General features: G+C 35.9%; 1 protein-coding gene across 1 annotated transcript in view; it reads right to left on the bottom strand.

The window, feature by feature from the left end:
* Positions 1-653: 653 nt before the first annotated feature.
* Positions 654-14,931, bottom strand: part of LOC118203592 (tubulin alpha-1A chain) — an 80,963-nt gene continuing 66,685 nt past the window's right edge. Inside the window, exons 3-6 of the mRNA XM_085819395.1 lie at positions 7,506-7,807; positions 6,050-6,312; positions 3,868-4,132; positions 654-1,342 (exon numbers count right to left, since the gene is read on the bottom strand). Of these exons, the coding sequence (XP_085675521.1) occupies positions 1,043-1,342; positions 3,868-4,132; positions 6,050-6,312; positions 7,506-7,807 (1,130 nt within the window). The 3' untranslated portion in view covers positions 654-1,042. The remainder of the gene's footprint in view (positions 1,343-3,867; positions 4,133-6,049; positions 6,313-7,505; positions 7,808-14,931) is intronic.

Here is a 14,931-nt window from a genome sequence, read left to right as displayed (position 1 = left end):
AAAAAGTATAAAAGGTTTTAAACAGCATTTTGACGTAAACAAAGCAACTGCAAAGCTAAAGCATAGGTAATAAAAAGAATGAAATAGCATTTGAAATCATTTATCTAAAATTAATCGTATTATTATTGCCAAACTCTAAATTTATTCACACAATGCATTACTTTAAATATCAGTTATAAGAAACTTAGAGAAATTCATATCACATGATAAACTGAAACAATTCGATCTTGTAAAAAATTCCACAAATAATCATTTTTTTCTTAATCATTAGTGAATATAAAATAAAATATATTCTTTTCTTATAATATTTCTCTACAGTTTTTTTTTATTTGAGACATCCAAATTCTACTTAAAGACTAACTGCTATTAGACGAAAGTAGAATTACTAAACGACGCCTTAGAAATATAAATTATTTACTGTTAATAATCCCCACCACTGGACAACTTGTAAAATAAAATACCTTCAAATTATCAGTGCTGGACGAGAGCAAGTTGCAACAGTAACAAACGTAAAAACACGCTTTTGAATCACAGTTAGAGCTTTGTTTCTTCCTGTATTTACAGCTACATAGCTATGTGCATTTAATATTTCACACAATATATGCTAAAGTGCCTTTCAAATTCAAACAGTGCACCAAAAACGTACGTACATATACTCGATAGATAACACTAATTTTAATTTCAATTGTAATTGCTACAATTCTATCTAGCTACTAAACATAAAGATGCAATAACACAAATCTAATAAAATTAAAACTACCTTTTTCAACTTCTGTTTCTTAGCATAGTCAATGACACTCTTAACATTCAGATCGATAAACTTAATATTCAAGTCAACGACTGCCATTTAAGAGTGATGTTTTTTGCAAGAATATGCGCTTAATCGTAATAAGTACTTTGAATCCCATTTGGTACACTTGTAAGAAAAAAATATAAAAATTCAAAGTCATAGAGAAACAAAAAATTAGAGAGAAAGGGAAATTAGACTAAAGAAAGCTCGCAGAAAACAGTGGGCGGATGATGGTTTCTTCTTCAATTTACTTTAGTATTCTTCGCCTGCCATATCTTCTTCACCTTCCATGGAATCGACACCGACTTCTTCGTAGTCCTTTTCGAGAGCTGCTAAATCCTCTCTAGCTTCAGCAAACTCACCTTCTTCCATTCCTTCTCCGACGTACCAATGGACGAAAGCCCGTTTTGCGTACATCAGATCGAATTTGTGGTCCAGCCTGGCCCACGCTTCGGCGATGGCTGTCGTATTGGACAGCATACAAACAGCCCGTTGAACTTTGGCCAAATCTCCACCTGGTACAACAGTAGGGGGCTGATAATTAATCCCCACCTGTAACGAAATAGAATTATTACAACAATGTTTGCAAAACTAGTTTAAGTCTCTATCATTTATAGAGTCTCGTATGCTTTAGTAACATAAACTCAGTAGCTAAGCCAACACCTCTGGCTTAACTTAAAATAAGTAATGAACTTAAAGTAAAATGTAATTTACACTAGCCCAGCGGCTCACAGGATAAACTAAATGCACAGGAAGGCTCTGGCTCGTAGAAGCAGGCGGAAAAAGCTAAATGGCTAGAAGCACTGAAAGCCACAGAATCATATCACTATTAAGTCACGGTAACAAAGAGGTAGAACACGTTCTAAAATCAACTTAGGAAACCTTCACTTAAATAGCACTTCTTTCTTCCTAATCTGAATAAACGCGTGCTATCTAATTTATATTCTCGCATAGAAAGCGTAGACGAAAAGGAGAGCGACCAAAAAGTTGCTTAAAATTAACTATTAATCAAAATTAACGATTAGTCAAAATAAATAAATACTAAATCCTCACATAATAAATATAGTACGCATTGTTTAATGTGATCACTTTTATCCACGAATATTCTGATAACATTAACCAAATGAAAACATTAAACGATGAGAAAAAAAAAGTCCTTCGGAATAGTATGGAATTAAACTAATTTAATATAAACATGACTAAAAAGATAAAAATAGAAAACTTTCACAACATTTCAATTAGGTATGTGCAAAAGAGTGGTTAAGAACTGTTCATAACGCTTCTGGAAATTATTTGACCGATACTGGACAACTAATCTTAACACTCGGAGGACGTCCCTTACTGGAAGAGAACTTCCCAATCTAAAATTTAAAATTATGCAAAAAAGCAGCGTTAGTTTGGCGCACACGTTTTCAGAGAAAAAGAGTTCTACAGACTTGTTTTGCTCTTAAGAAAAAAAAAAGAGGGAACTGTGTCTTATCACCTCAAAATCAATAGTTATTAAAAACCTACATCAAACTAAGGTTGCATTTTCTTAACCTACTTTTAAACGGGTTATTAAAATCGAAACGAAGATATTTTGGCGATTTAAAGCCTTAAATCTGATGTAAAGCCTTAAATCGAAACCAAGATATTCAGAGATTTAAACCCTTCTCTGTCACTTGGCAATTTTTATAACGCATTTTAAACTTACTTGGCGTCTTTACCTTCAGTTTGAAAATTTTATTCTATAATATTTTGATCATATTAAACGAACTGTTGATTAAAGTAATTTGTATTTCCCATGCTTCCGTATGCAAAAGGCCAAGATGTAGGCAATTCGATAACAATATCCGAATGACAACATTATCCGAGATCACATTAAGCGGCATCTACTGTATCTTACTGCAGATAAGCAAGATTGATGAGCATATATACTCCTGAAAATGCACATGGTATTTTGATGATAATAATAAAATTGCGAAACACGTTCATATCCAGTTTGATTTTGTTTTAGGCTCTAGTTTCTACGGCATGTCCTCATTAGAACTTTTTCTTGAAACTAATAAGCATATTTTGCTAAACTGGAGAGTTATAGAAAAAGTTATGAAATAAATTGACACTTAAAGAAGATATAATCTATAAATTTGTAATTAAGAGCCATCTCCTTGTAGAGACATTAGGTATTTTTGGAAGCAGGCAAGATGAAAAATTAGCAACGCCTTCGCCGGGAATCGAACCGCGAACCTCTCAATTACGCGCTTAGCGTGCAGACCACTACTCCACGAAGGCTCGCTAAGAAGGCGGGAGAAATACCTTATATACTCACCCTTTTAAAGGGCTACTGGGTTTTATTTTAGGCGACCCAATCGCCAAATCCTGGGTGTGGAGAATCATCATCCACACCCTTTTAGTTCTGGCGCCACCGTAGAGACATTAGGTATTTTTTGGAAGCAGGCAAAAGGAAAAATATGCAACGCCTTCGCCCCCCCCCCGGGAATCGAACCGCGGCGGACCTCTCAATTTTACGCGCTGAGCGTGCTGACCACCACACGACGAAGGCATGCCAAGAAGGCGGGAGAAATACCTTATATCCTCTTCATGAGTCCATAATGAAAAGCTAATCAGAATAATACGATATAACATTAGTAGGAAAAATTGTTACGGAAATTATTCAAGTATATATACATATTAATTGATATGTTAATATGTTTCAGAAAATTATTTAATAAATTGAGTCCATTTTCTATATACAGTGGGTGGATAATACGTTTGCTTTACTTAAATTTTATATTGAAACTAAAATGGCTTGTCTAAATAATACAAAATAGAAAAGTAATACATGACGCTTGAAAAAAATTGGAGACGTTTTGGCAATATTTAACCAAAATTAATATTATTTTATTAACTATGTGAAAACAGTATAAAATTCGGCTAAATCAGATACTGGATTTTAGAACGCGAAGACGCTTGGGTTTCATTTAAAAACGGAGGGGAAAATTGCTTTCACATGTAATAATAGTGATATAAACAGCATAGACGCTTTTAACAATCAAGTATGTTTAATTACATTTTCATGAAACTCCAAGTAAGCTTACTTTGAATCCTGTGGGACACCAGTCAACGAACTGTATGGTTCTCTTTGTCTTGATGGTTGCGATGGCAGCGTTAACATCTTTGGGTACAACATCGCCTCTATACAGAAGGCAGACAGCCATGTACTTGCCATGACGGGGATCGCATTTTACCATCTGATTAGCTGGCTCGAAACAAGCATTGGTGATCTCTGCTACGGTAAGCTGCTCATGGTAAGCCTTCTCAGCCGAGATAACCGGGGCGTAAGTGGCCAGTGGGAAATGAATCCTGGTGGAACAATTAAATTCATTAGAAAATCAATCCTTTGGTAATTTCAGCAAGCTAAAACTGTATGACAGGATTAACGGCAGCAGAAACTAATACTCAAAAAAGAAAATTAATGAACACAATAAAATACATTTCAGAGAAATAAGTCATATGAGATTGTTTGACAGCATTGACAGAAAAAAAGGACCATTTTCAAAATGTAATGATCAGATCTAAGTGGAATGACTGACGGCTGAAAGAAAATAAGTACTCTGTTGCAGAAGTAAACAATCTATGCAATTATTAGTAAGGAAAACTATTTCCTGGTGACATTGATATTATCATAGTACTAGTTATTTAGTAAGCAAAGAAGATAAGGAGGGGTAAATAAAGAAATAGACCTAAAAGAGATTAAATGACATACAAAAAACAAATAAGTTACAATAATTATTAATTATTATTACCCTTTTTTCAAGGCTGGAGTATATGAATGAAGTAGGAGGGGAGAAAATAATATCTAGATGTAGATATCAGCTACACGAAACAACTAACGTAATAATGACATTAGTTTAATGATTATATCGAGAAAGTCGAATTTTATTAATTCAAAACGAAATGGATGATAAAGAGATAAATTTATCAATGCAATATTTCAGTTCCTTGACAGAAAAAGGCCAATGTTCAAAATGTTTGAATTTGGTATAGTTGCACCAGTCACGTAGGAATTACGAATTTCATCTCAGAGAGAATTTTCTGTGTCCTTCTTCTATTCTATTATGTTTCAAGGCAAATATCTGTCGTCAAGAGAGATGCGCCTTTAAGTATAAAGAGCTATTATAATAACATTTTTGGCGATATGTAAAAGAGAATAAGAAGGACTTTCTCAAACACATGCTCTCTTTCATTGGGTGCCATTAAGGAAAAGGATGAGTAAACATTGGTAGTGTTAGGTTTTTTATTTTGATTTTTACTGACCAATAAAGGTACCTGATTGCATCAATCTTTCGGTTCACATTTTTATGTCTTATCAGTCTATTATTTGTAGGTATATAAATTAATTTAGTGCAGAAGGGACTCGTGTGCTGTTCATATTACAGTAGGAAAATAAATCTTCATCAAGTAACTGAGCGACTTCGTTGATACATTGCGCAACTGCAATACCAAGAAAACAAAATTAGGCATGGACAACATTCTACAAGAACATTACCACATTTTGCTAAATTAAATCTAATTTCTTGTAAATTCAAATCGGTGAGAGATGACTGCAGATTATTCCTGACTGAAAATTGGATATATACCATACTGATTGCTATCCAGTGTTTATGTACGTAGTTTTATGGCTTTCCTCCATGCATATTCTTATGATACAATGGTTAACACATCCATATACCAAGTGGAAGGTCCATTACTCAATTTCTCGCCTGGACATGATTGATTTTTCAAATTTCTGCTTGTAAAAGTTCTATGATTCTGGAAACAAACGTTTGATTGGCAGAAAGCGTTTAACATCATTTTTGCTACTTAACATACTAGACCACTCAAATGCCTATGTTCACCATAATGAAATGTTTTAAATTTTATTATAGTCTTCTGTGCGGATAAGCCAAAAGCAAAACGTTGGTTCAAGAATTATATAAAAGATTAAGAATAGGGTTTGAATTTCACGTAGAATTTTGTGCAGTTTCTCAGAAAAAAAAGTTACGGAAACTGAAGATAATGAAAGAATTGTTTAGTTTAGTAGCATCAAGTTTTAATAACCTCAAACTAATTTCAAAGTTAATGTACGTACAAAGGAATTTGTAAAGGGGGTTTTGAATTAATTTTTCATGCAGTAATATATTTTGTTTCGTAACATTAAATACTTAATATAATTTTCGAAAGCTAAATATACCTATCACCTGACAAACACAGTCTTCCTGTGAAGTAGTGCACACTTACCTAGGATATGGAACAAGATTTGTTTGAAATTCGGTGAGATCCACATTTAGGGCTCCGTCAAATCTCAAAGACGCGGTGATAGACGACACGATCTGTCCAATGAGCCGATTGAGATTGGTATAGGTTGGCCTTTCGATATCGAGATTCCTTCTACAGATGTCGTATATGGCCTCGTTGTCAACCATGAAGGCACAGTCTGAATGTTCAAGAGTGGTGTGAGTGGTAAGGACGGAATTATAGGGCTCGACTACTGCTGTTGAAACCTAAAAAGCATTTGAAAGAAATTACTTGTCTTCTTTCGAGTTCAACTCACATTAAATGTGTACAGTAGATAGATATGGATGGGGTATAATGTAGGGCTGAAAAAACATATTAGAACGGTACTGATACTAGAACTAGAACGGTACTGATAGAGCCATCGGCAATTAAGTGCAAAAGAAGATGGCAAAAAATGACGCAGCATAGAATTATGGTATCTACGCCAGGCACAGGAAGGTATGGTAGCTGGATGGCACAGTTGGATGACGGGCAAAGGCCATTCAGAGAACTTATATGCAGAGATACCAAAGAATTTGGGGGAAAAATGCACTTGATAGTGAAAACTTAGTAACAAGTTAGTTAGTTATGGAATGTCTCAGTTCTCGACGTCGCTGATGGTGGCATAAAGAAACCTAGTTGGATAGCTATATTTGATAAGATAGATAACAATTTGGATTTGACTCAATAAAATATACAAGAATCTAGAAAATGTTCACGGACGAGTTGAAAAATTGTGAGAGAATTTCATCTAGAACGAAAATTTTCATGCAGATATAAAAATTATTGTTTTTCATCAATGACAAACAATTTTAGATAAAACGCTTTCAAAACTTGGGAAAAAATGATATTACAATATCTTTAACTAACTTGGAAAATATCACAGGTGTGATAGCTTGCCATTAAAGGATAACTGTTTCTTCTATTTTTGTTTTTTATTGGTTTAAAATATAATTAATATTATAACTCAGTTGGCAACTCTCAATTTCCTATTGATAACTACAGAGGGAAATAGGCTTCCGATAATCTTTAATGTAAAAGCCGTGGCTTCAACTTCGTAACACCGTGAACTTGTTTAGTATTATTATTATTATGAACATATAATAATTCCCCGTGCATCACATGTGTACAGCACGGGGCTTACAAAAGTAAGTTAATTAAAGCATTAAACGTTACATACATTCGAAGATTAGACTTCATGAAAACAAATAAGTTCACTGGACAAGTCAGATCTAGCCTTTCTTACTTAATCCGTGTACTTTGGAGCATTAAAAATTCTTTGATAATATAAGATATGCTTTGCATAAAGTGCGAGAATTGCTGGCTTTTTTATATTGGCATTGTGCAAATGTAAGAAAAGGTATAACATGACAGGAAATTATAAAACCATCTGCAGATACCCGAATTATCTTTAACTTACTTGAGGTGCAGGATAAATGGAGAATTCAAGTTTTGATTTCTTCCCGTAATCAACGGATAATCTTTCCATAAGGAGGGAAGTGAATCCAGATCCAGTACCTCCGCCAAAGCTGTGGAAGATCAGGAAACCCTGGAGGCCAGTGCATTGGTCCGCGAGCTTCCGGATCCTATCCAGAACCAAATCGACGATCTCCTTTCCAATGGTATAATGGCCTCTCGCATAATTATTGGCTGCATCTTCTTTGCCTGTGATCAGCTGTTCGGGGTGAAACAACTGCCTATACGTGCCTGTCCGAACTTCATCTACAAGAGAAAACAAAAAATTGCTGATCAGTTCGCATTACCGACATACTTTGTCTCCTGCCAAACATTTTACTCTAAACTAGGAAATAGGTAGCCTAATAACCATATTCTTCAAGAGAGAAAAGAAACACGCCAAAGTAAAAAAAAAAAAAAAAGGTAACGCAACAACCTCAACAACCTTGTGTTTGGCGTAGATTTTTAGACAACATTCTTATCGATCTCGAAGGCAAATATGTCTCTCTTCATAAGGAGCAAAGAAATCTACAATGTGGCTTTCCCTTCGCTGCAGATTCCTTTGCTTCTGATGAAGAAGGACTTGAAGCTGTTTACCTCAAAATCGATATAGTCTTCAATAAATCTCTACCCCAAACATAAGGTTGTTGCTTTGCCAAACCATTTTCTTCTAAGAAAAACTCTAAAAATAGTAAACTTTTAGACGCAAAAGTATTGACATTAGCGAATCTTGTAACTAGATTTTTTATGATTATGGAATATAGGTATTGTAAGGATCCTAAGTTTTACTAACGTTTATTTTATTTTAAATCTTTACTACCACTTCTTATTTTCTACTTTCGTCCAGAATTAAAATCTTTAACTTATTTATGCAAAATTGTCTTGCTAACGCCAAGTACTTAAGTTGTGGCTTTTTGCCAAGCAAGAGAGAGGAAGGAGTTATTAGAAGCAGGCCGCTGGCCATAGTAGTTTTACTCGGTTGCTGGTTGCCTTCAAGGCCAGAAGTTTACTCCTCTTGATAATTTCAAACGTATCGTAGTTTTAGCAGCTCTCTGTACTACATACGGATTTTGTTAAATAACGGCCAATCTTAAAGTTAGGCACTTGTATATTAATCCAAAGTTAGTTTTAGTTAGAGTTTTATTTAGTAGTTTTATATTCTTACGTTCAGACCACAAGTTGTTGGTCTCTGTATTCCGAAGTTCCGGAAATCTCTGTAAAGATAGAAAAAAAAAAGGGTTTCGACCCTTCCTGTGTGTATTGTCTACTTCACAATTTATTGAACATAGCTTGAGTAAGCTACCTGTTCCGAGTCAGGACAGTTCATGTTTCCAAAGCAAGTAAAGAGGAACACAAGTCCTGATACTGGCACACGACGAAGAAGAATAACCATGGCCGAGTTTCAAGAACAACCTGTGGTGCCTGCAGAAGCGGCTCAGAATCCAGAAATGCCAGCTGCCGCCCTGGAAGGATTTGGGTACATCGTCCAGACCATGCGCGCATCGATGAAACCAGAAGCAACCTACAATGGAAACTCACCGGTAACCAGTTTTTTGGAAAAATTGGATGACCACTTCATGCTGTATCCAGTCCATGAATTCCAGAAAGTCACCTTAGCTACCAACGCTTTGAGGGGCCAAGCGCTTAATTGGTTCAAATGTATAGGCAGAAAACTCTTGGGTCAAGCGGTAAGCCCCACCTATACTTACAAAAATTTCAAGACTGCCTTAGTAAAAGCCTTCCCTGTCGTAAGAAATCGTTCAAAATTAGAAGCAGAACTCTTCAGCATATACCAGCAACGAATTGAAAATCTCTCAAGCTTTATTTAAAAAAAAAATTCACGTCTTTAAACTCTTGTATGGAAGCCGTCCGGATCCTGAGATAATCCAAGTGATTTTGCCGAGGTTACTTCCCCAAGTACAAGAATTTATTGAATTAAGGAATCCGACTACACTGGAAAAGTTATTTGAGCTAGCTATCCAGTTTGAAAGTAGAAGAACGGCGGACATTGAAAGAAGACGCCAGTATGAGCAAAGAAGCCAATTTGGTGCGCCAAGACCACAGCAAAGGCAAGATCACGGCTACGGAAGCAAATCGAATCAGTGGGCAAGGAAACCTGAGTATCCAAAAACAACCGGCGAACGTCGACAGTTCAATAGTAAGCCAGAAAAAAAGTCTGAAGGCCAGCGGAAAAAGAAGGAAGGCTTGGAAAGGAAGAAAGAAAATTTAAACTAAAACGGATTTCTGCTGACGGGAGGGTGCGGAAATCCGAAGGCCAAGAAAACCCCTCTTCCTTCAAGTTAAATACAGTTATTGTGAAAAATTTGACTCTTCCAAAGATTGAAGTTTTGGTAAACAACATCCCAGCCACCGCACTCCTGGATACAGGCGCGCAGTGTTCCTGTGTGGCAGAAGATTTTTTTAGGAAGTACTTCCGTAGATACCGCATATATAATTCGGATAATACGACATACTGAGCAGGGAGAAAGATGCAAATGCATAGGTAAAATACCATTATAAATTCGCATCAAGGACGAGCAAGTAAAGATCATGTTTTTTATCATAAAAAATTTACAAGCACATGTCATTTTAGAAATAGATTTTCTTTCAGAGGCAGAAGCAACGCTGGATTTCAACCAAACGTCCCTTAAGCTGACCATGCAACCAGTTCGGGAAGAAAAAAGAGAACTACCCACATTAAACCTCGACCACCTGCCTAAGGGAGAGAGAGCAACAAAAAATTCGACATGTGGTAAGTGAATTTGCTTCGTTATTTAGTGATATTCCCGGATTTACTCAAGTTACTAACTATAGTATCGACACAGGAGATGCACTGCCAGTTCGCCACAAACCGTATCGGTACGATAAAAATGAAGAAAAAATTATAGAGTGGCACATTCGAGATATGTTACGTAAAAAGATCATAACGCCCATCTCAAGTAGTTATGCTAGCCCGGTTGTGTTATGTAAGAAAAATAATGACTATCCTGTAACACATCCGAAAAGGTGGCGTTTTGCAATTGACTATCGTAAATTAAACTCCATGACTAAATATCCGGTATATCCGTCACCTATTATTGAAGAAATTCTAAGGAACATAACTTCTACCAAATATATGACTACGTTAGACTTAACGACTGGTTATTTTTAATAGGTGTTAAACCAGAAGATGTGCCTAAGACTGCTTTTATAACCAAGTCTGGCACTTATGCTTTCTTGCGTATGCCGTTTGGCCTTTCAGGGGCACCGGCAACATTTCAGCGATGTATGGACATTGTGCTAAGGCCTGTTCTAGGAAAGACCACATTTATCTAGTTACACGATATCATTATTACTAGTGATAATCTGGACCAACATGTACAGGATTTAAGACAGGTGTTTTCATTATTAAATGAGGCCGGTCTAAAAGTTCATGTCGAAAAGTGCAAATTTGCAGCCCCTGAATTAAAATACATAGGTTACAAAATATCTCAGAAAGGAATCGAGATGGACAAATCAAAAATAATCGCTGTGCAAAAGTATCCGCCGCCAAATACGAAGAAGCTCTCTTCTTTTCTAGGACATTGTTCATATTATAGGTCCTTTATAAAAGATTTTGCAGCTATTGCTGAACCATTGTTAAAATTAAAAAGGAAAAAGGCAAGATTCTCGTGGACGGCCGAAGCCAATACTGCTTTCGAAAAATTAAAGCAAGCATTAACGCAAGCCCCTGTTTTGAAATTTCCTGAAAACGATGAGAATTTAGAAATTTCAGCGGATGCTTCGGATTATGCGGTAGGAGCTGTACTTTCGCAAAATCAGCAGCCCGTGGCATTTTTTAGTAGAACTTTAAATCAAACACAAGGAAATTATTCCGCTACTGAGAGAGAGGCACTTGCAGTTCTGTTAGCAGTACAAAAGTTCCGAGTTCATTTTGGAAGGGCGCCAATAACAGTGTATACTGATCATGCGGCGGTAACTAGATTGTACTCAGGGAAAAACATTTCCCCAAGGTTAATAAGATGGGCACTCAAGTTACAAGAATATAATTTGGTAATTAAGCACACCCCCGGAAAGGAAAATATCGTAGCAGATGCCCTATCCAGAATAAAAATAGATCAAGAAGGTAATACTGTAAAGGTGGAAATGCTCACAGCATGTACGATACATTCCCGAGAAACTGTAATAGCCGAACTGGGTAAGGATCCGGAATTTAAAAATATTTATGATTATTTAAAAGATCCTTAAAATTTTAGCCACCAAGATATTGTGGCGATAAGAAATAGGGCGGCCCATTACGAACTAATAGATGGTCTATTATTTTATACAAAAATTACGAATTCCAACAACGAATTTCGACCTGTTATCCCAGCTAGTCTTAGATTAAATATACTGCAGGAGTTGCACGACTCCCCTTTAGATTTTCATGCTGGTATTCGAAAAACCATCCAACGCGTACGCGAAGCAGTTTATTTTCCTGAGCTGCAAAAGTTAACAAGGGCGTATGTCCAGTCCTGCCCAACATGTCAAGCAATTAATTATAACTATTTCCGCCCGCCGGGTTTCTAAATAGCATTAAATCGGAATTTCCAAATGAAATAATTGGCATCGATTTATTGGGCCCTTTCCCAAAAAGTCAGTTAAATGAAAGTCGGTATCTCCTTGTTATGGTTGATCATTTTAGTAAGTGGACTGAAATTGTTCCCTTAAAACGAGTCTCCGCGAAATTAGGTACTGAAACTATTTTAAATAAATATATTTTAAAATACGGGGCACCCCTAAAAGTTATATCGGATAATGGTCCTCAATTTGTAAGTAATATATTTGAAGACATGTGCCAAAAACTGGGCATACGTCATTTAAAAATGGTCTCGTATCGGCCGCAATCAAATATAGCGGAACGGGTGAATAGAAATATAGTGAAAATTATCCGTAGTTATGTTAAAAATTTTCATAAAAGCTGGGATAACTATGTCAATGAATTAGCTTTCGCCCTTAGGACCGCAAAACATGATACGAAGGGCAAAACTCCTGCTGAGTTATTTTTAAGCAGAAAGATTATAACGCCGTTAGATAAATTATTTTATGTTCAACAAAGAGCCCCAGAATTTAAAATGGGCGATATAGAAAAATTAATTAAAGAAGCAAAAAAGAACACTGAAGTAGCACAAAGAAAACAGAAGCTCTATTACGATATGAAACGACGGGGAGTAACTTATAAAGAAGGGGATGAAGTGTTAAAAATTAAGCATTCACTTTCTTCAGCACCAGAAGATAAAACCGCCAAATTTTATCCACGATTTGAAGGACCATATGTCATAGAAAAAATAACTCAGGCTGTAGTGTTGTTAAAAGCCAGGAATGGTGAAACCTGCACCGCAAACGTTGACCAGATAAAACCATTTTTATAATCGTAATAAAATGGCAATATTTCAAGAACTTTTGCAGGATCCGGCACGGCAGGCACAAGCTCCAGAGGTGGAACAACGACAATCACAAGGGCAAGCCATTAGTCGACAGGAGCAATTGAAACGAAAGTTCCCCCGTTGGAAAACTGAAGGTAACAAGAAAAAAAAGCCGTTCCACCGACCAGAAAGAGAGGGCACGACCACCCCCAGAATGAAGAAGGGAGAAGTACGACTAATGTAAAGAGAGGCAGGAGAAATGACAGCAACTATAACACGGCTCCAAAACGGAAGATCTACCAATCGGATAGGAGTGTAAGCAGCAAATGTCGACGAATTGATGAAGGAAGACCAGCTGCAGATGCAAAGAAGCAAGAAAAATTTGAACAGCCAGCAACGAGATCCAGGCAAGAACGAGAGACAGTTGTCCCGGTTCCGCCAAGACCAGCAGCCATCAAACGGCCGAGACCACAGGCAGAGGCTAAAAAGAAGGTCTTCAAGGCTGACCGAACTGGAAGGAAAAGAAAGCTCATTGAGGAAGGAACCGAAGGGCGAACCCGCACAAGAAGGAAGATAAGCCAAACGGTAATCTTCGTCACTTTCCAGGACTGGGCAGAAAAAAGGATGTCTGAATAGCACAAAGATAAGTAAAACTTTATGTTACTTTGAAACCTTAAGTTACTTTTTCATTCTTACTGCAAGTGGCAGAATTGAAGAAGTTTTACCTCATGTGAGGCCTAACTTTATGGCCTAAAAGGCGAGAAATGAGTTGTTAACTATTTTGGTATTGTTTTTCAATTACTCGCGAGTAAAACTAAAATTAATATATAATAGGAATGTGTAAATACTTGAATATTGTAAAAGCATTGATAACCTTTGAGAAAGGTACCTTAAGAAAATTGTAAAAATTATTGTATAAAATTTTATTTAAAAGATTCTGGTAAGAAAGAAGTTTTAGTCTGAAAGACTTTTGAAATGTAGTATTTCAATGTAGAAGAAGTGGCACTTGCTTGGAAAAGAATAGAAGTTAACAATGTACTACTAATGTATGTTTTAAAATGCGTAAAATTAACGGTATGTTAATATGTTCTTATATGCAATGTGAACTGTTATATTAAAAGTTAAGAAATACTGTGATATGTTAAAAATGAAAATATTAGAGTAATGCCAAAACTTTTAACTTATTGGTGTGACTGTAAAAAGAGCAAATTATTGTGAATATGTGTTAAAGGTTGAATGAATGTAGTTAGGTTCTCTGACGCTACACTTCAGAGTTAGCCACTTTTCAGAATAGTACCTCAGGGTTTAGAGATGAATATAAGGTGTGTTCTGAGGTTTTGTTATGTTGAATTTTAACACGTTAGTGTCTTGATTGCAGGCGGTAGTGTTGAACACTTGTACATAGACGCGACCGTGTTTGGTGTTTTTCTTTACAACACATGTCAGAGAGCGCGGGGAGATAATTAAATAACGTCATGAATGAAATAAGAATTTTAAAAGAGAAATATAAATATTCATGTTACTTGCCATTTGATTGTGTAACATTTCATTAAACTAGTTTTCCTTCCAGATCTCTGGAAGGAACCAGATTTCAACTAAGAAACTCCTGTTTATAGATGCAGTACAGATGAAAATTACTTGAAAAAACTTCGAAACTAGTCCCGAAAATTTATGAATATTAACGCTGATTCTTGTTGCTTTAACACCTAAAATAATTGGCGTGTAATTTTAACTCAGATTTGCTAATACGTTGTTAGTTCTTTTGGCTATCATTCAATTACACGAGATGCAATATGTATTACATGCCATCTGAATGGTTCTGGTGAGGATCGAACAGCATATTATACATATCTAGTTCAAACTTAAAAAAAAAAAAAAAAAAAAAAAAGAGCAAAAAACAGAGCTGTACGAATCTTACTCGTCTTAGAACTAATCTCAGATACGTAAAGTTACCAATTTTTTTTCTGTGGTTGTTCTTTTTATAGTGTAAAGTTTTTATGTTTATTA

The sequence above is a fragment of the Stegodyphus dumicola genome, chromosome 1 (assembly GCF_044657685.1).
Source record: "Stegodyphus dumicola isolate Sdum_Otavi_A_Nest chromosome 1, ASM4465768v1".
NCBI lineage: Eukaryota > Metazoa > Arthropoda > Arachnida > Araneae > Eresidae > Stegodyphus > Stegodyphus dumicola.
The sequence above is the reverse complement of the archived record's forward strand: the minus strand, read 5'-3'. Positions and strand labels throughout refer to the sequence as shown.